The sequence below is a fragment of the Urocampus carinirostris genome, chromosome 2 (genome assembly GCF_059441175.1).
Source record: "Urocampus carinirostris isolate Australia breed hairy pipefish chromosome 2, RoL_Ucar_1.0, whole genome shotgun sequence".
Taxonomy (NCBI): domain Eukaryota; kingdom Metazoa; phylum Chordata; class Actinopteri; order Syngnathiformes; family Syngnathidae; genus Urocampus; species Urocampus carinirostris.
This window is the reverse complement of record NC_142350.1, coordinates 8,409,345-8,423,917: the sequence shown is the minus strand read 5'-3', so window position 1 is coordinate 8,423,917 and position 14,573 is coordinate 8,409,345. Positions and strand designations below refer to the sequence as shown.

Genomic DNA, 14,573 nt, shown 5'->3' with positions numbered 1-14,573 from the left:
CGTTTGCAGCAAGAGTATTGGCGCATCGTAGAGCAGCGAGACGGCCACGTGGCCGTGCACTGCGGCAAAGTGGACACCAGCACGCACGGGAGCGGATTCCCTACCGGAAAGTCGGAGCCCTTCGCCAAGTGAGTGATCGAAAAACCCGTATGAAGAATAGAAAAATAGACTGAGGGGAATCTCTGACGTGTTTTGGGCGCTCTCTTGTGTTCAGGCACGGATGGAACCTGACCGTCCTCCCTAATAACTCTGGCTCCATCCTGAGGCATTTGGGTGCTGTGCCGGGTAAGTCTGTTCTCATTTTTATCTTTATTTATTTATTTTTTTTAAATTACAGTGTTCTCACACCAGACTATAGAGCGTATGCTTTACAAGATATTCTTCTCATAAATAAGGAGAACCGGACTATAAGGCGCATGAAATTAAAACTTAAAGCATTAAAAAAATATTTTGGGTAATGTGGTTTCACAATGCAGTTAACGTATGTCGGTGCATTTTCATTTCGATTGTGGAATTCAGATCGTTTTTCCAATCCAAAAGACACACCAGATTAGAAGGCGCACTTTGGAATTACTGGCCTTTTTCTGTTTTTTTTAGGTGTCTCTTACGGTCCGGAAAATATGCTACATTTCTAGTCCCAATTTTTTTTTCTGTATTTCTATTACCAATGATGTATTTCTAAAATTGTATAAATTGATTATTTGCATATGTGGTTGAAATTGTTTGTTGTAAAATAGCTTCGGATTGGCTAAAATAATGTTTAATCTATTTGGATTTATACTTAAAATATTTATTAACTAACTGGCAAATTTAAGGCACAATATTTTTTATTCATGTCAAAATACATTTTTGGCCTGGTCTTACGAATACTCAAGTAAAAACATTTTTAACATTAAATGTTTCCCCTTTGTTTTGCCTTATAGTTAAATACTTGATTATTCAATTGAAAACTTATGGTACTTTTTTATGTACAAGTAATTTTTTTTGGTATATTTATACTTCTGTATATGCTTTTTGGTCCTGGAATACTAATATCTAATTAAAATGTGTATTTTTTTTATATGTAACTCTATTTTTTTTATGTGAGCATTTTTTTTCTATAAATTTTTTTTGCCTTATTCAACAGAAAAAAATGATTATTTTGTGGCGCTCATACTTTTCCAATTTTATATTATTTAATGTTAAAATAAATAATTTTGGCCTCTGATGACAAAATCTAATTCAGATGTTAAAATCTTTTGTCCAAAGAAATTATGTTAACTCTGTATGGGCGCACAGTTTTAAAAGGCGCAGTCCCCGTAGCTGGTTCTATTTCTGTATTCAACATTGCACAAGGCGCACATCACGATAGGACACAAGACAGACAAGCATACAAGTGTGCGTATTTAAAAATACAACAAAATTGAGTTGTTGTGTTTTTTTAAGTGTTGGTTAAAAAAATGAACTGGTTCAAAGCAGTTTGGCACTAACCTTTTTTTTACCAGTTATCCATAACATAATAGTCAAATCCTTGTCCTCTGTTTCTGACCACCTTTATTTTCTGTACTGTTGTAAATGTATTCATGTATTTGTTTATGTATTTATGCTTCCATTTGTCTATTGCCTTATTATTATTTTTTAATGTCATGAACAGCAAGCTTAGCGCCTCACAAAAGTTGGACTCGAAACCAGTTGTTTTTCTCTTTGGCCTGCAGGGGTCACCGTCCCCTGGCTGAACATTGGCATGGTCTTTTCTACCTCATGCTGGTCCCGAGACCAAAATCGCCTTCCCTACATTGATTACCTACACACTGGTGCTGATTGCATTTGGTGAGTTTGTCCAACTTGCAGATAAGACCAAATAAGTCGACTGAAGATAAACTTGATGAGGTTTCGGGACGTACTCAGGTATTGCATCCCTGCTGAGGAAAAGGCCAAGCTGGACAAAGTGGTCCACACGCTGCTGCAGGCCAACGGGACGCCCGGACTGGAAATGCTGGAAAGGAACATCATGGTGCGCAAAAATAAAATTCATGCACAAAAGTTGAATCTTAATGACAACAATCCATTCATTTTGTACTTTTGAGGTCTTAGGACATGAATATCTTGATTTATACACATTTGGTTACAATTGAATCACATTTTTAATTTTTCAATAAAATGATCAAATAATTTACTACATTCCTTAAAACTATAGCATATATATAAAATGATTATAATATTACATCAGTGCATTTACAATATAAATTGAAAACCATAACCTTACTTTTAAAACCAACCCTTTAATACCATTTTGAAACCCCTACATTTCATTTCAGTCTCTATGCTGGTGTTTTAAAACCCAACATTCAACTTCAGAGCCCTTATTCCAAACTTTTGGTCAAAACCCTAAAATTGGACTTACAACTCATTCTAAGTTCAAAACTAAACTGAACCCCCAACCTTAATTGAAAATAATAATTTGAAAGCCTACTATTAGTTTGAAATCTGTGCAAAGACTGAATTTCAAATGCGTATTTTAAATTGCATTTAAAAACACCAGACTTTAGTAAATTATCTTTTAAAGTATATATATATATATATATATATATATATATATATATATATATATATATATAATTTGGGTAAATCTGGGTCAAATTTAAATTATTCAATCATAAATAACACATTTATTTTTGTTAAATTCCGAGCAAATACAAAGATTAAATGCCATCAATACATTCACCAAAATCTTTGTACATTTTTAAAAAATGACTTAGACAATTTTAGGTCAGTTATTTAATATTTGAAAATGAAAAATATACATTTTGTGAAAATTGGGGCAAATAATTCTAGCTATATACCAAAGCTATATTCCCCTCAATGGGAGGTGGCTAGAGTGAAGAACACACTCACATTCACAAAACATGAATTCCCCTTCGCTCTTCCTAACCTGACACTGAACTTTAAGCCCACAGTATAAACAAGGAGTGAGATGCTGGGGCGTGCAATTCCTAATTATTCAATAATAAATAATTATCTCACATTAGATAAAAATGGAATGACATCAATACATTTTAAAATAACCATAATTTAGTAAATAAAATCTTTAAAAAGTGACTTAAAATTTGTAAATATAAAGAATATTTGTATTCAAATTTAGATTATAAAAAGGTATGACCTGGTGTTTAAACAAATTACCCACAATGACATAAAAATACGATCCAACAGTAAATTTTATTGCATTTTAAATCCCCAGAATTAAGTAATGAAATAATAATGCAGATCTTGAATTGTAATCAAACTGAAATCAATACATAACAAAATTGAAGCTCAGGTATGTGCACAATGAAAAATGTGGTAACACATAAATGACAGCAATATTTTTGCGAAAAAAGAATTAACATCCCTAGTATTTAATTATTTTTATGAAGTTTTTTAAAGTTACAAGTAATCACATTTTTAAAACATTACAATTCAATTCTAAATGAAAGATCTTCTATAAAAACAAAATTCTGTTAACTCGATAAACTCAACTCAACGTCCATGAAGCACGAACAAGACCTCGTATTGCGCAAGCTCAGATGATCTCTCAGTTCGACACTAGAGGGCGCTTTCACCCTGAATAATAAGGCAACGCTTTACCCATTAGAAGGATTTTCTTTTGAAACATTCAAAATTAAGAAAATGTTAGTTTTTTTTAATTAAGTATGAAGGCAATTTTTAACACATACAATTATAAGTACAACATAAAATTATCTATATTCATTGGAAACTGAATAATTTTTCTTTTTTAACTTCAATTGTGCGGCCTCGCTTGGTTTTAGATCTCTCCAGAGGTGCTTTGCCGCGAGGGCATCCGCGTGCACCGCACGGTGCAGCGCTGCGGCCAGTTTGTGGTTTGCTTTCCCGGCGCTTTCGTGTCCAAAGTCTGCTGCGGCTACAGCGTGTCGGAGACGGTTCACTTTGCCACGCCGCACTGGATCAAGCTAGGCTACCAGGCCGCTAAGGTCAGAAATCCATTTGGTGAAATGCAATTCCAGACTCTGGCTGAATGTGAGCCGTTGGCCAGGACCTGAAGTGCCGGCGCATCGCCAAGCCTTTCTCCATGGAGAAGCTGCTCTACCAGATCGCCACGTCAGAGTCCAAACGGGACAACGGGCTCCTGCTCACCACCATCGCCGCCCTACTCAAGGACCTCAGGTACTCGGGGGGGGGAGGTGGCCCCGACGGCCAGCGGGCTAACCGCGCGGCCGGGATTGACGCCGTTTGGGTTAATGCCGCAGGAATTCGGAGATGAGCCAACGGCAGGAGCTCTTCACGGCCGGCCTGCACTCAGCGGCCCGTTACGGCACTCACGACGAGGGCCGCAAGAAACCACGCGGGAAGTGGACGGCGCTCGAGTGCTCCGAGAGACGCTGCCAGATCTGCCACCACCTCTGCTACCTCTCCATGGTAACCATTATTTCAAACCCTACCTTGTAATTTCAAACTTGAATGCAAAACCTTCAATCCCTAGACTAGTGTGACACCGAATTTAGAGAACCCACATTTACTACCCTAACCTCAAACTTCTAACACTAGTTTAAAGCTCCCACGTTAATGAGAAACCCTTCTCAAAAAAACGGAAAACCCCAAACCTACATTTAAAAAGTAACATTAGTTTGAAACAGACATTAAGACCCTAACACTAACACCATATGCTTTTCAGTTTTCTTTGAATCCTTAACTCATTTTTTGCAACCGTAACGTCAAACTTCACTAATTTCAAGCCCCAAAATCAATTGAAAGCCTACCTTAAAACCCTACCATAAATCCCTACCAATACCTTAAAACATTTTATAAACCATAACTTCAAACCTCCATTTAGTTTGAAACCCTAATATTATTGGAAATCCTTATTTGAAACCGTACTTCAAAATGTTTATTGAAAACCGTAAACCTAATTTAAAACCCTTACCAATTTTTTAAAGCCACTAAAATTAGTTCAGGTATCTATTTGTTGTTTGAACTTTTTAAAAAGCCTAACTTCAAACTTCTACCACCAGTTTAATCCCCTAATATATTCAGGCTTCGTACAGCTTTTTCATGGCTAAATTCAAGCACCTTTTAAGGACTTTCAAAGACAATTCTTTAAAAGAAGAACATATGTGATATTTTATTAATCCAGCCATAATTTTTAGCTTTTGAGTGTGTGTGTGTGTGTCTGTGTGTGTGATTATTTAGGCAAATTTTCCTTATATTGATGTTGGGAAAAATTATAGTAATATGGAAGTTACAATTTACCAATGGAAAATGCTAGCTTAATTCTTGGCACGGCCCATAATCACTGTTCCTGGATGCCTTAACCGCATGGATCGTCAAGTGACGGTTGGAGCATTTTGGGCGGGATTGGGTTATTTTGAAACCCTGAGGCTAGTTTGAAACTCGCATTCAAAACCCAACCCCTAACACGATTTGAAAACTTCAAAATGAGTTAGAAACCCTACCTTTTTAGTTTGGAACTCAACTTGAAACTTCAAACTTTAGCTTGAACTCCTAACTCCACACTGGGAGTTTTCAAACCCCACTTCTCCTTCCAAACCCTAATTGAACTTGTAATTTTCTATTTGAAGTAAAACAGATTTGAAACTTCGATTTTCAATTGAAACCGTCTTTGAAAAATCTAGCCTTATTTTTAAAGCCAAAACTCTAACACTAGTTTTAAAATTTTGACACCCCCCTCCTCATTCAAAACTAATTTGTAGCCCCGGTCCAAAACCCTACCCCTCATTCCAAACTCTTATTGCTGAACCTAAATGAACTTTTAACACCTAGGTTAAAAATTCATTTAAAATCCCGAATTGATTTAAAAAAAAAAATAAAAGTCTGTGGAAAAAATCGAGAAATCCAATTGAAAATCGGACTTTTTTTCAGGTGGTGCAGGAGACGGACAACGTAGTGTTCTGCCTGGAGTGCGCGCTGCGCTACGTGGAGAAGCACAAAACGTGCCGGGGCCTCAAAATGATGTACAGATACGATGAGGTCGGCATCAAAACCACACCAGATCCTTTTTCTTTCTTTCCCCAACGTCACCGTCTTGTGTCCCCCGATTTTAGGAGCAGATCGACAACTTGGTGAAACAGGTGTGCGGTCGCGCCATGTCGAAGAGCGGCGGGGGGGTGGATTTTTGCCACGGCGCCTCGCCGGCCAAGCGCGGCGCCCCACGCAAACGCGGCGCAGTGGAAGTGTCCCTGGGACACCTTTCTTCGGGACTCCTCCCCAAAACGGCCGCCGTGTCCTGAGCGCTTTTGCACTAAAACGCTTATCCACAAAGCCCCTTTGATTTTTCACCGCCTGCCAAAACCCCCAACCACCCACCCCCCCTTTGAGGAGAAACCCAAAGTTTTTCCCTTACCAGCTCCTGCAGTATCACTAGGGAACCACCAGGGGGCGAAAACTTGAAAGACGATACAGTTGCTGTTTGTTTCTTTTTTGAGGAGTCGGAGCGCCAAAAAGTGTGCCTGGGAGCGAGGGGATCGGTCTTGTTTTGCGGTTCTGTCGCTTTTCCGGTTTACCATATCACGACGTGGGGGGGGGGGGAATAACGTGATGTTGGCATTAGCTACTGGCTAGCGCTAACGCTGCATTAAAGCTTTTTATCCCTGCAGCGAGATCGGTCTTTTTTGTGGTGCTATCATTTTTCCTATTTACCAAATCAAGTTAGTGCTAGCTAGCAGCTAGTGCTATCGCTGGGCTAAAGGTTGTTCTTCACCCCTGCAGCAGGGAGATCTGCCTTACTTCGCAGTGCTGTTACTTATACCATTTACCATATCACAATCTGGGGAGGGGGATGTGACATTAGCCGCTAGTTAGCGCTAACACTGCAATAACGCTTCCCTTTTTTTTCTACGGCAAAGAGGTTGATAGGCCGCTTTTTCAATCTGGGAGAAAAAAAAATTGTTAATTGCTCGCTAGTGCTGAGTAAATCTTTTTCCCCCGCATCAAGAAAATCAGTTATTTTGTGGTGCTCATTCTTTTCCAATTTACCGGATCACAAAATGAAAAAAAAAAACGATGTTAGCTTTAGCTGCTAGCTAGCATTAACACTTCGCTTACGTTTTTTTGTCACACAGCGAGAGTGGCTTTTATCATGTAGCGCTGTTGACTGGTTACAGTATTGCATACAGACAGTTAGTCACTAATTAGAGTTAACACGGTTATATCACAACATGCGAAAAAAGGTAACATTAACATTAGCTGTTAGCCAGTTCTGCGCTAAAACGTTTTTTTTTCAGTGCAATAAAAAGATAGACTTTTAGCACTGTCGCTTTTCCGGTTTACCTGTACTGGTATATCAACGTGAGGCGGAAAGTAACGCGACGTTGGCCAATAGCTAGCACAAGTTTGGCCTTGTTTTTTCAGTTGACTGTATCGCCACCTTGGAAAAAGAGACGTTAGCATTAGCCGATACCTAGAGCTAACACTTTTTTTTAATGCAGCACATAGATTGGTCTTATTTTATGATGCTGTCACCTTTATGGTTAACTGACGTGGGGAAAAAAACATGGCGTTAGTGATAGCTTCTAGCACAGCACTAAAATTGTTGTATTTCAGCAGTGAGAAGTTTTGTCTTATTTTTGTGGCGCTGTCATTGTTCCAGTTTACTGTTAATAATGTGATTTAGCTACTAGCTACCGCTAAAGCTTTCCCCGTGGCAAAGAAATCAGCCTTATTTTGTTGTGCTGTCACTTTTCTGGTTTATTGCATTAAGTTGCAAAGAGAAACAAAACGTGAAGTTAGCATTAGCTGCTAGGTCTGCGCTAATACTGTGTTTTTTTGGGCAGCGAGAAAATCGGCCTCAGTTTTTTGGGTGAGGTTCTTTTTTCTGGTTTACAATGGAAAAAAAATGTGAGCTAGCTACCAAGCTAGTGCTGACATGCTAAATTCCCCCCCCCCCAACTGCGAGGAGATTGGTCTTATTTTGTGGTGCTGTCCCTTTTCAATTTACAGCTTTACAAGGTGGGAAAAAACTTCGAGTTAGCCGCTAGCTAGGGCTAACGCTGCGCTAAAACTTTTTTTGCCTCGCTCGGTTGAAGACGTGCAATCGTGTTAACATTCCATTGTCCCTCCAATCTTTTTTTCCAATTTAAATTCTTAGTTTTTTTTTTCTATGTATTATCGAGTAGAGCCACTAGTGTGAAATGTGAATTTTTTGCCCCTTTTTGGATGACTTCAATGCCGATTTCACCCTTCCTCCTAATTACTTTGTACATAATCTTTGTAAATGTCTTTTACATACTTGAGCCCGACAACGATGATGAAGAAAAAGCCTTACAATTCCCTTTCTTCATCGGCGCTGACGACAGGGTCAGAAAAGGAAACAAAAAAAAATCCCGAAAAAATTTACATAAAATCAACGTTCAAGTGCTGCTTATATCGCTAAACGTAATACGACCCAAAACCCCGCCCCCTAAAACTCCCTTTTCGTCTTTAGCTTTACTTTTTTTAATGAAACAAAAAAAAAAAACTGGCGAGAATTGTTCTGTTGGTTTACTTTTTACGTGTTCCTATTTGGGAAAAAACATCGTACAAATGTCGTAGCTTTCCACATGTTGCACTGAAAACCGCTTTTGTCATCCTGGAATTTATTATTTTTCTTTTTTGTCATCTCGCCCACGCAGAAGACTATTTGAAGCATAAACATCACCGTGAGAGTCGAAATAAAGGACAGAGTTGTTTTCCCATTTTTTATGGCCTTCAACAACGTTTGTTTTTTGATGCGTAGAAAGTCTGAAAGCGCTCGCTGAAAAAAAGGAAAGCGGGGATCTTAATTTATTGGTCCATGCTCTTGAGTTTTTCTCCCCCCCCCACTCCTTTTCAGTTTTTCTGTACTTGAGGTTGAAATAAAAACTTGCCGACAATTCACTGTTAAGCCTTTTCGAATGTCTCGTGTTTTCATTATAATTAGCATCATTTCGGTTAGCCGTGTAGTCTGTCAGCATTTCTGGAGCAGCTTTATGTTAAACTGAGCATTTGGGCAATGTTCCAAACTAGCTTAGCATTAACGTAAATCTTTTGGATAGCACTTTTCAGAAAGCAAATGCAACTCAAATTTCTCTAGAAAAACGCAAATGTACATCAAAATAACATTAGTACATTAAGTGAAGCAATATTGATATTTTTATGATGGAAAAAAAACAGACAGGACTGAAAACCTACAACAAAAGATTTTTTTTAAATATATGGGTGGGAGAAAAAAATTGAAGGAAACTTGATTGGAGAAATAGCTAGAAAATGATAGCTGGATTCATAAATGGAAGAAAAATCTAGAAAAGGGATAAATACAAAATTTTGACGAGGATAGCCTCAAAATCTAGAAAAGGGTAGCTAATTTTTCTTTATAAATTGTTGGATAAAAATCGGGAAAAACGATGAATTTAAAATAAATCTATAAAAGGATGGCTAAATACGAAAATATCTAGGAGAAATTGTGAAAAGAAAAATTAAAATTAAAAAGGATAAAAGAAAATTCTAGAGAAGGGATAGATGACTCACCAAATGATTTTTATTGCTTTTGTTTGCCAAAATATGCCAATCATAGTGAAGGATTTTATACATTTGACTATAAAGGATTTTGTACAGTCAAATACAAATTACATTTAAATGCAAAAGATATTCACTGGCTGAGCTGTGGGGCGAGGTCAATGCAACCTAGTGGAGAATGATTTTACAGGAACAGCGGGGAACTGGGGAAAAGGGCTGATTCGATAATCAGCACGTCTCGACGCAGACGGCCCTGATGACGTAGAAACGCTCGGGGATGATTTGACCATTTCAGACACCGAGGCAAGGGGGCTTTCATGGCACGCCCATGGGAGGAGCCAGCACACCAGCTTGCGGAAAAAACGTGGGCTGAGAGAAGAAAAGGCAGAAGATCGAGAGAGGAGGCTGGACGGAGACTCGAGCGACACTAATTCGGCTAATTCGATGGAGTTCACTTAGTTAAACAGTTAAAGAAATTAAATCTGCCCCCGTGTGAAAATGCCGGCTATTCTTGTCCATCTTTTCCCATCAAGAAACGAGCGCGCATTGTTAAGAGAATGCAGGTTGTGTTTGGTTAATGGAGTCAGATAACTAATTTGAACAATTTGTTAAACGGTACATTTTGATAATAAATTCCTAACAATGGCTAGAACGAATAAGTACTCGTGAGAAAATACATTTTCTCGTCACGTTTTGTGCGTTCAATGGAAACTTGGAACTTAATGATACAAGCGTCTGTGTTCACCCCCAAAACGTCGAGATGAGTTTTACTTTTACGATGAACTATTTCTCCTTATTAAACTTTCGGACAACTTGACAGCGTTACTTTTGTACTTTTGATTTTTCATCGAGATCACATTTTAATGTCAATGCCCTTTATAGCCACTTGAGGGCGTTCTTGCCCATTTTTAAAACTTTTTTTTTTTATGTAGTTTAAAGACTACTACTGTATATCTATAAAATATTAACAACTGCATCGGGACTGTAACTATTTTATATTTATAATGTTAAAACCATGGGCACCACGGCAGCGCAGCGTGTGCGGCACAGTTCTGAGGTCGTGGGAACCTCCTGCGTGGGTTCAAATCCAGTACCGGCCTTACTGTGCGGAGTCTGTATGTTCTCCCCGTGCTTGCGTGGGTTTCCTCCGGGCACTCCGGTTTCCTCCCACATTCCAAAGACATGCATTTCAGGTGAATTGTCCGGTCCAAATTGTCCCTAGGTGTGACTGAGCGAGTGAGTTGTCTGTCCCTGTGTACCTTGCGATTGGCTGGCAACCAGTTCAGGGTGTCCCCTGCCCACTGCCCGGAGATGGCTGGGATGAATAAGGATAAGCAGTACAGCTGATGAGATGAGATGTTAAAACCTATTTAGGCCATTTTAATTGAGGGTATTTAAACAAAGCGTGGTATCATCACGGCGTGTGTATTCAATGAAACTCGGAATTGTAAGTTTCAAGCGGCCATTGTGTTCCCCCTTACGATATAGCGTAAAGAGCAGTTTTATCTTTTCACTGGATCATTTCTTTTTTACGAAACGTTTAGGATTCAGAAAACTTGACAGCTTCATGTCACATTCTTGTATATAATTCTATTTTTATTCTTCATATTTTCCAAACGTTTCCTGACCACATTTTAAATGTTATACGATTTACAGCCACTAGAGGACGGTCTTGATCATTTTAAAAACGTCAATGTCATGTCAAGTCAAGCCATGTTTATTTGTATAGCTTAATAACAAGGACTCTCGTAGGGCTGCACAGACCACAGATTATTGCAAACCACAGACTAATATTACACCACATCCTGATCTAAAACCTCCATGAGGGCAAGGGAAATCTCAACATCAAAAAAATGAAGAAACCTTGAGACGGGACTCCACATGAGGTAATCCCCCTTTCCAGAATGACCAGGCTGCAATTGATCTTGCAATAACAAATAATAAATAGATATTGTCAAAATAAAATATAGGTTATTCATATTGTGTAGCATAACAGATGTTTTAAAAATATTTTAAACTAATACAGCCTGTAAAGATTTAATATTAACTTGAACTACGGGGTTCGGTTTTATTTTATTTATTTATTGGGGGGGGGGGGTGCGTTATTTGATGGAAATATAGTACGTACCAAGTGTGATAATATATGAAAGGTGGTAATGAGTAATATCAATCGACAGAGAGCAGCACCTAGCTTATGTGATCTATAGATTCCCATTTAGAAAGCGAAGAAGAATGAAACGAAACCCGGAAGTAACTGCCTACGCGAATGTCGTCATATTTTGTTTACATTTTTGTTAACTTTTGCAGAAACAACGGGTCATTTTAATACACAGACAATAACTAAAGTGCAATTTTGCACGTTTATTTAGGCAGTGTTAGTAAATTAGTTTGTTAACAATCAACGCAAAGGACAGCCGTGTAATCACGATAATATATTTCATTATATAAATTTCCACATAGTATAACATTTGACCACTAGATGGCACTGTATAGTCTAATCCGAATATAAACCATTGCCAAATGAGCACAGCACAGAGGCAATATGCTAGACAAATATGGCTATGTAAAAAAAATTCTAGACCTAAGAATATTTATAAAATTGACATTGATGGTTCTGTTTAGGTATTTTTTGCCCATTATTCAAATCATTTTTTATTGAATAAAATCTTTTGCACCACTAAGAGAATCTAAATATTACATACTGTCCCTTTAAAGAGTCATTTTAATATATTTACATTTTCAGGCGGTCTCATTTTGGTTGTCCTCATCAGGGGTCATTCAACTCAACCAGATGAGGGATGCAAATGTTGGACATTTTAGACAAAAGTCAACCAGAACTTTTCTTATCCATTCTTATTATCCTGCAGCCAAGTCGTTTTTCTTTTTTGTAATTGTATATTATTTTAGTGTTATAGTGGTGCTAGTACCATATTTCCCAAACTACAAACCAAATAAGCAATATTTGTTATTTTTATTGGATTTTTTTAATGTATTGTTGGAATTATTACTTTATCAATACACACTTACATTAGTAATCTGACTCAAATTTCTGACCTTGCCCAAACGCCACTCATCCAACAATACGCACGCTCGTTCTGCAATAGAAAGGTATCAGGAAGCTGGCATTTCACACACGAGTGGATTTATTCCTAACTAAACTAAATCTAATACAAACAACTGGGTCTCGGGTCCCTCTTAATACAATCTTGTGCGTCTCTGTTCCCACCCGCAGGCGCACACCTCATCCGAGTAGCCCAGCATTAATTTATAGTATACAATATGCAATTAGCACAGCAAAAAAAAAACATCCTAGCATAATTCTACTGGCTATGTGTATATTGCAGTTATTCTTAGCTCACTCTGATTGGTCTTTCCTTCCCTGCAGGATCACGTGTTGGTAGTTACTGTCTGTTCTAGAACATTCCATTCTTGCACTTTTTCGCACCACACATCCTGTTCCACCCGTCACACGCTCATGCGAATATCCTCATACTTTCATACAATAAGCAGCATCATCTAACAAAACACTCTATGCTTATATTTTGATTTCCTTTAGTATGCAGTGAGTATTTAGTCTGCACTGTATAATTATGAAGCTATTACTCATATCAGAAGATTAAGTTCGACTACTGGAGGGCAGGAACAGTAAATAATGACTGAGTATTTAACAAAATATTGAAAAATAAAATAAGGTGAACGAAGATAGCCCCCCCCCCCCAAAAAAAAAACACATTTCCAAACCAGTTCAGTAGATAAGTATGTACAATTCATTGTCAACCATACCACATTAATTAGGAAAACTGCCACAAACCAAAGTGAGTTTTGATTTACAGTTTCAGATGGGTAATGTCAGGCTTTATACGGGTGCTCGAAATGCTTAAAAATGCTTGTATTTTAATGTTGTTCATATGCATTGAAAAGTGCTTGAATTTTGGGCAAAATGCTTGTAAATGCTAGAAATCTTTGCCATGTTTTCTCAAAAACTTTGTTTAAGGATGATGCAGACACTGCTCTCTAGTTGCTTTGCCATTGCATTTTTTTGTCTTATGATTAACAACAGCTGGCATTAGTTTGTATGGCATTGTCCTATGAAGGGTGGCACACAAGAAGACAAGTGTATGCTACACCTAAACAAGGCACTATGAAATGTGTATTAGTGCGAGGATTATGTATCAATCACGGCCCTTTATAATGGGCCATGCAAAAATTCAAGGTAGCATTTACCAGTGGTAAATTGTAATGAGAAGAACTGCCTGTAACTGAAAATGTAGGGTACATATTACTGTCATCTTTACCAAACACCTATATATAGAGAAATTTGTGTCAGAAATACACATATTGTTTAATGTAATAATGTAATGCATAAGTATGCATATAAATGTTTTCTTACCCAAATAAAATAATTCGTAAAATCTAAACTTTATCAGCCATCTACAAGATCAGATAATTTTTCTTCATTTAAGTTATTATTTTATTTTACAGGGAGAAAAAATAAATAAAAAACAAATAGAAAAAGCAATATTAAAATGGGAAAAATGATTTAATGTATTAAAAAATATTTAAAGAAAATAAATTTAAAGAATATTATTTTTATCATTCTGCTCGAACACAAAAATAGAAAAATATAGAGAGCTATTCTTTAATATAACCAAAATGATCTGCTACAAGTAGAAAAATGGTAAAAATAGAACAAAAGCAAATAATTCCCAATTAAAGGGATACAAAATCTGAAACATTTTCAGCCATCCAGAAGATCAGATGATTTAGCAAAGTTTAAGTAAAAATACTATCTAACTACAAAAACATGTTACAAAAATGGCACGAAAGGAAAAAAAATACTACCTAAGAAAATGTTATTAATTTAATGGCTACTTATATAATTTTGAGACAAAGCTAAATAATTTATTCTAAAGCATTTAGTGGCATTAACTTCACTCTTCCAAACTGACCTATAACAGGGACTCTTAGCGCTCATCATGGGATCAATAGGTCGCGGGTTCAATTCCCGGCTCCTCCGTGTTATATGTCGAAGTGTCCTTGGGCAAAACACTGAATCCCTAATGCCCCCAATAAGCAGGTCGGCGCCTTGC

At 37.5% G+C, this 14,573-nt stretch overlaps 1 protein-coding gene across 2 annotated transcripts in view; it reads left to right on the top strand.

Moving 5' to 3' along the window:
• Positions 1 to 8,872, top strand: part of jarid2b (jumonji and AT-rich interaction domain containing 2b) — a 108,636-nt gene extending 99,764 nt beyond the window's left edge. For both annotated transcript variants that reach the window (XM_088328734.1, XM_088328733.1), the window contains exons 12-20: positions 10 to 128; positions 215 to 285; positions 1,695 to 1,809; positions 1,888 to 1,993; positions 3,786 to 3,968; positions 4,031 to 4,161; positions 4,245 to 4,413; positions 5,875 to 5,982; positions 6,057 to 8,872. In XM_088328734.1, coding sequence (XP_088184860.1) covers positions 10 to 128; positions 215 to 285; positions 1,695 to 1,809; positions 1,888 to 1,993; positions 3,786 to 3,968; positions 4,031 to 4,161; positions 4,245 to 4,413; positions 5,875 to 5,982; positions 6,057 to 6,242 — 1,188 coding nt within the window. In that variant the 3' untranslated portion in view covers positions 6,243 to 8,872. The remainder of the gene's footprint in view (positions 1 to 9; positions 129 to 214; positions 286 to 1,694; positions 1,810 to 1,887; positions 1,994 to 3,785; positions 3,969 to 4,030; positions 4,162 to 4,244; positions 4,414 to 5,874; positions 5,983 to 6,056) is intronic.
• Positions 8,873 to 14,573: the final 5,701 nt, after the last annotated feature.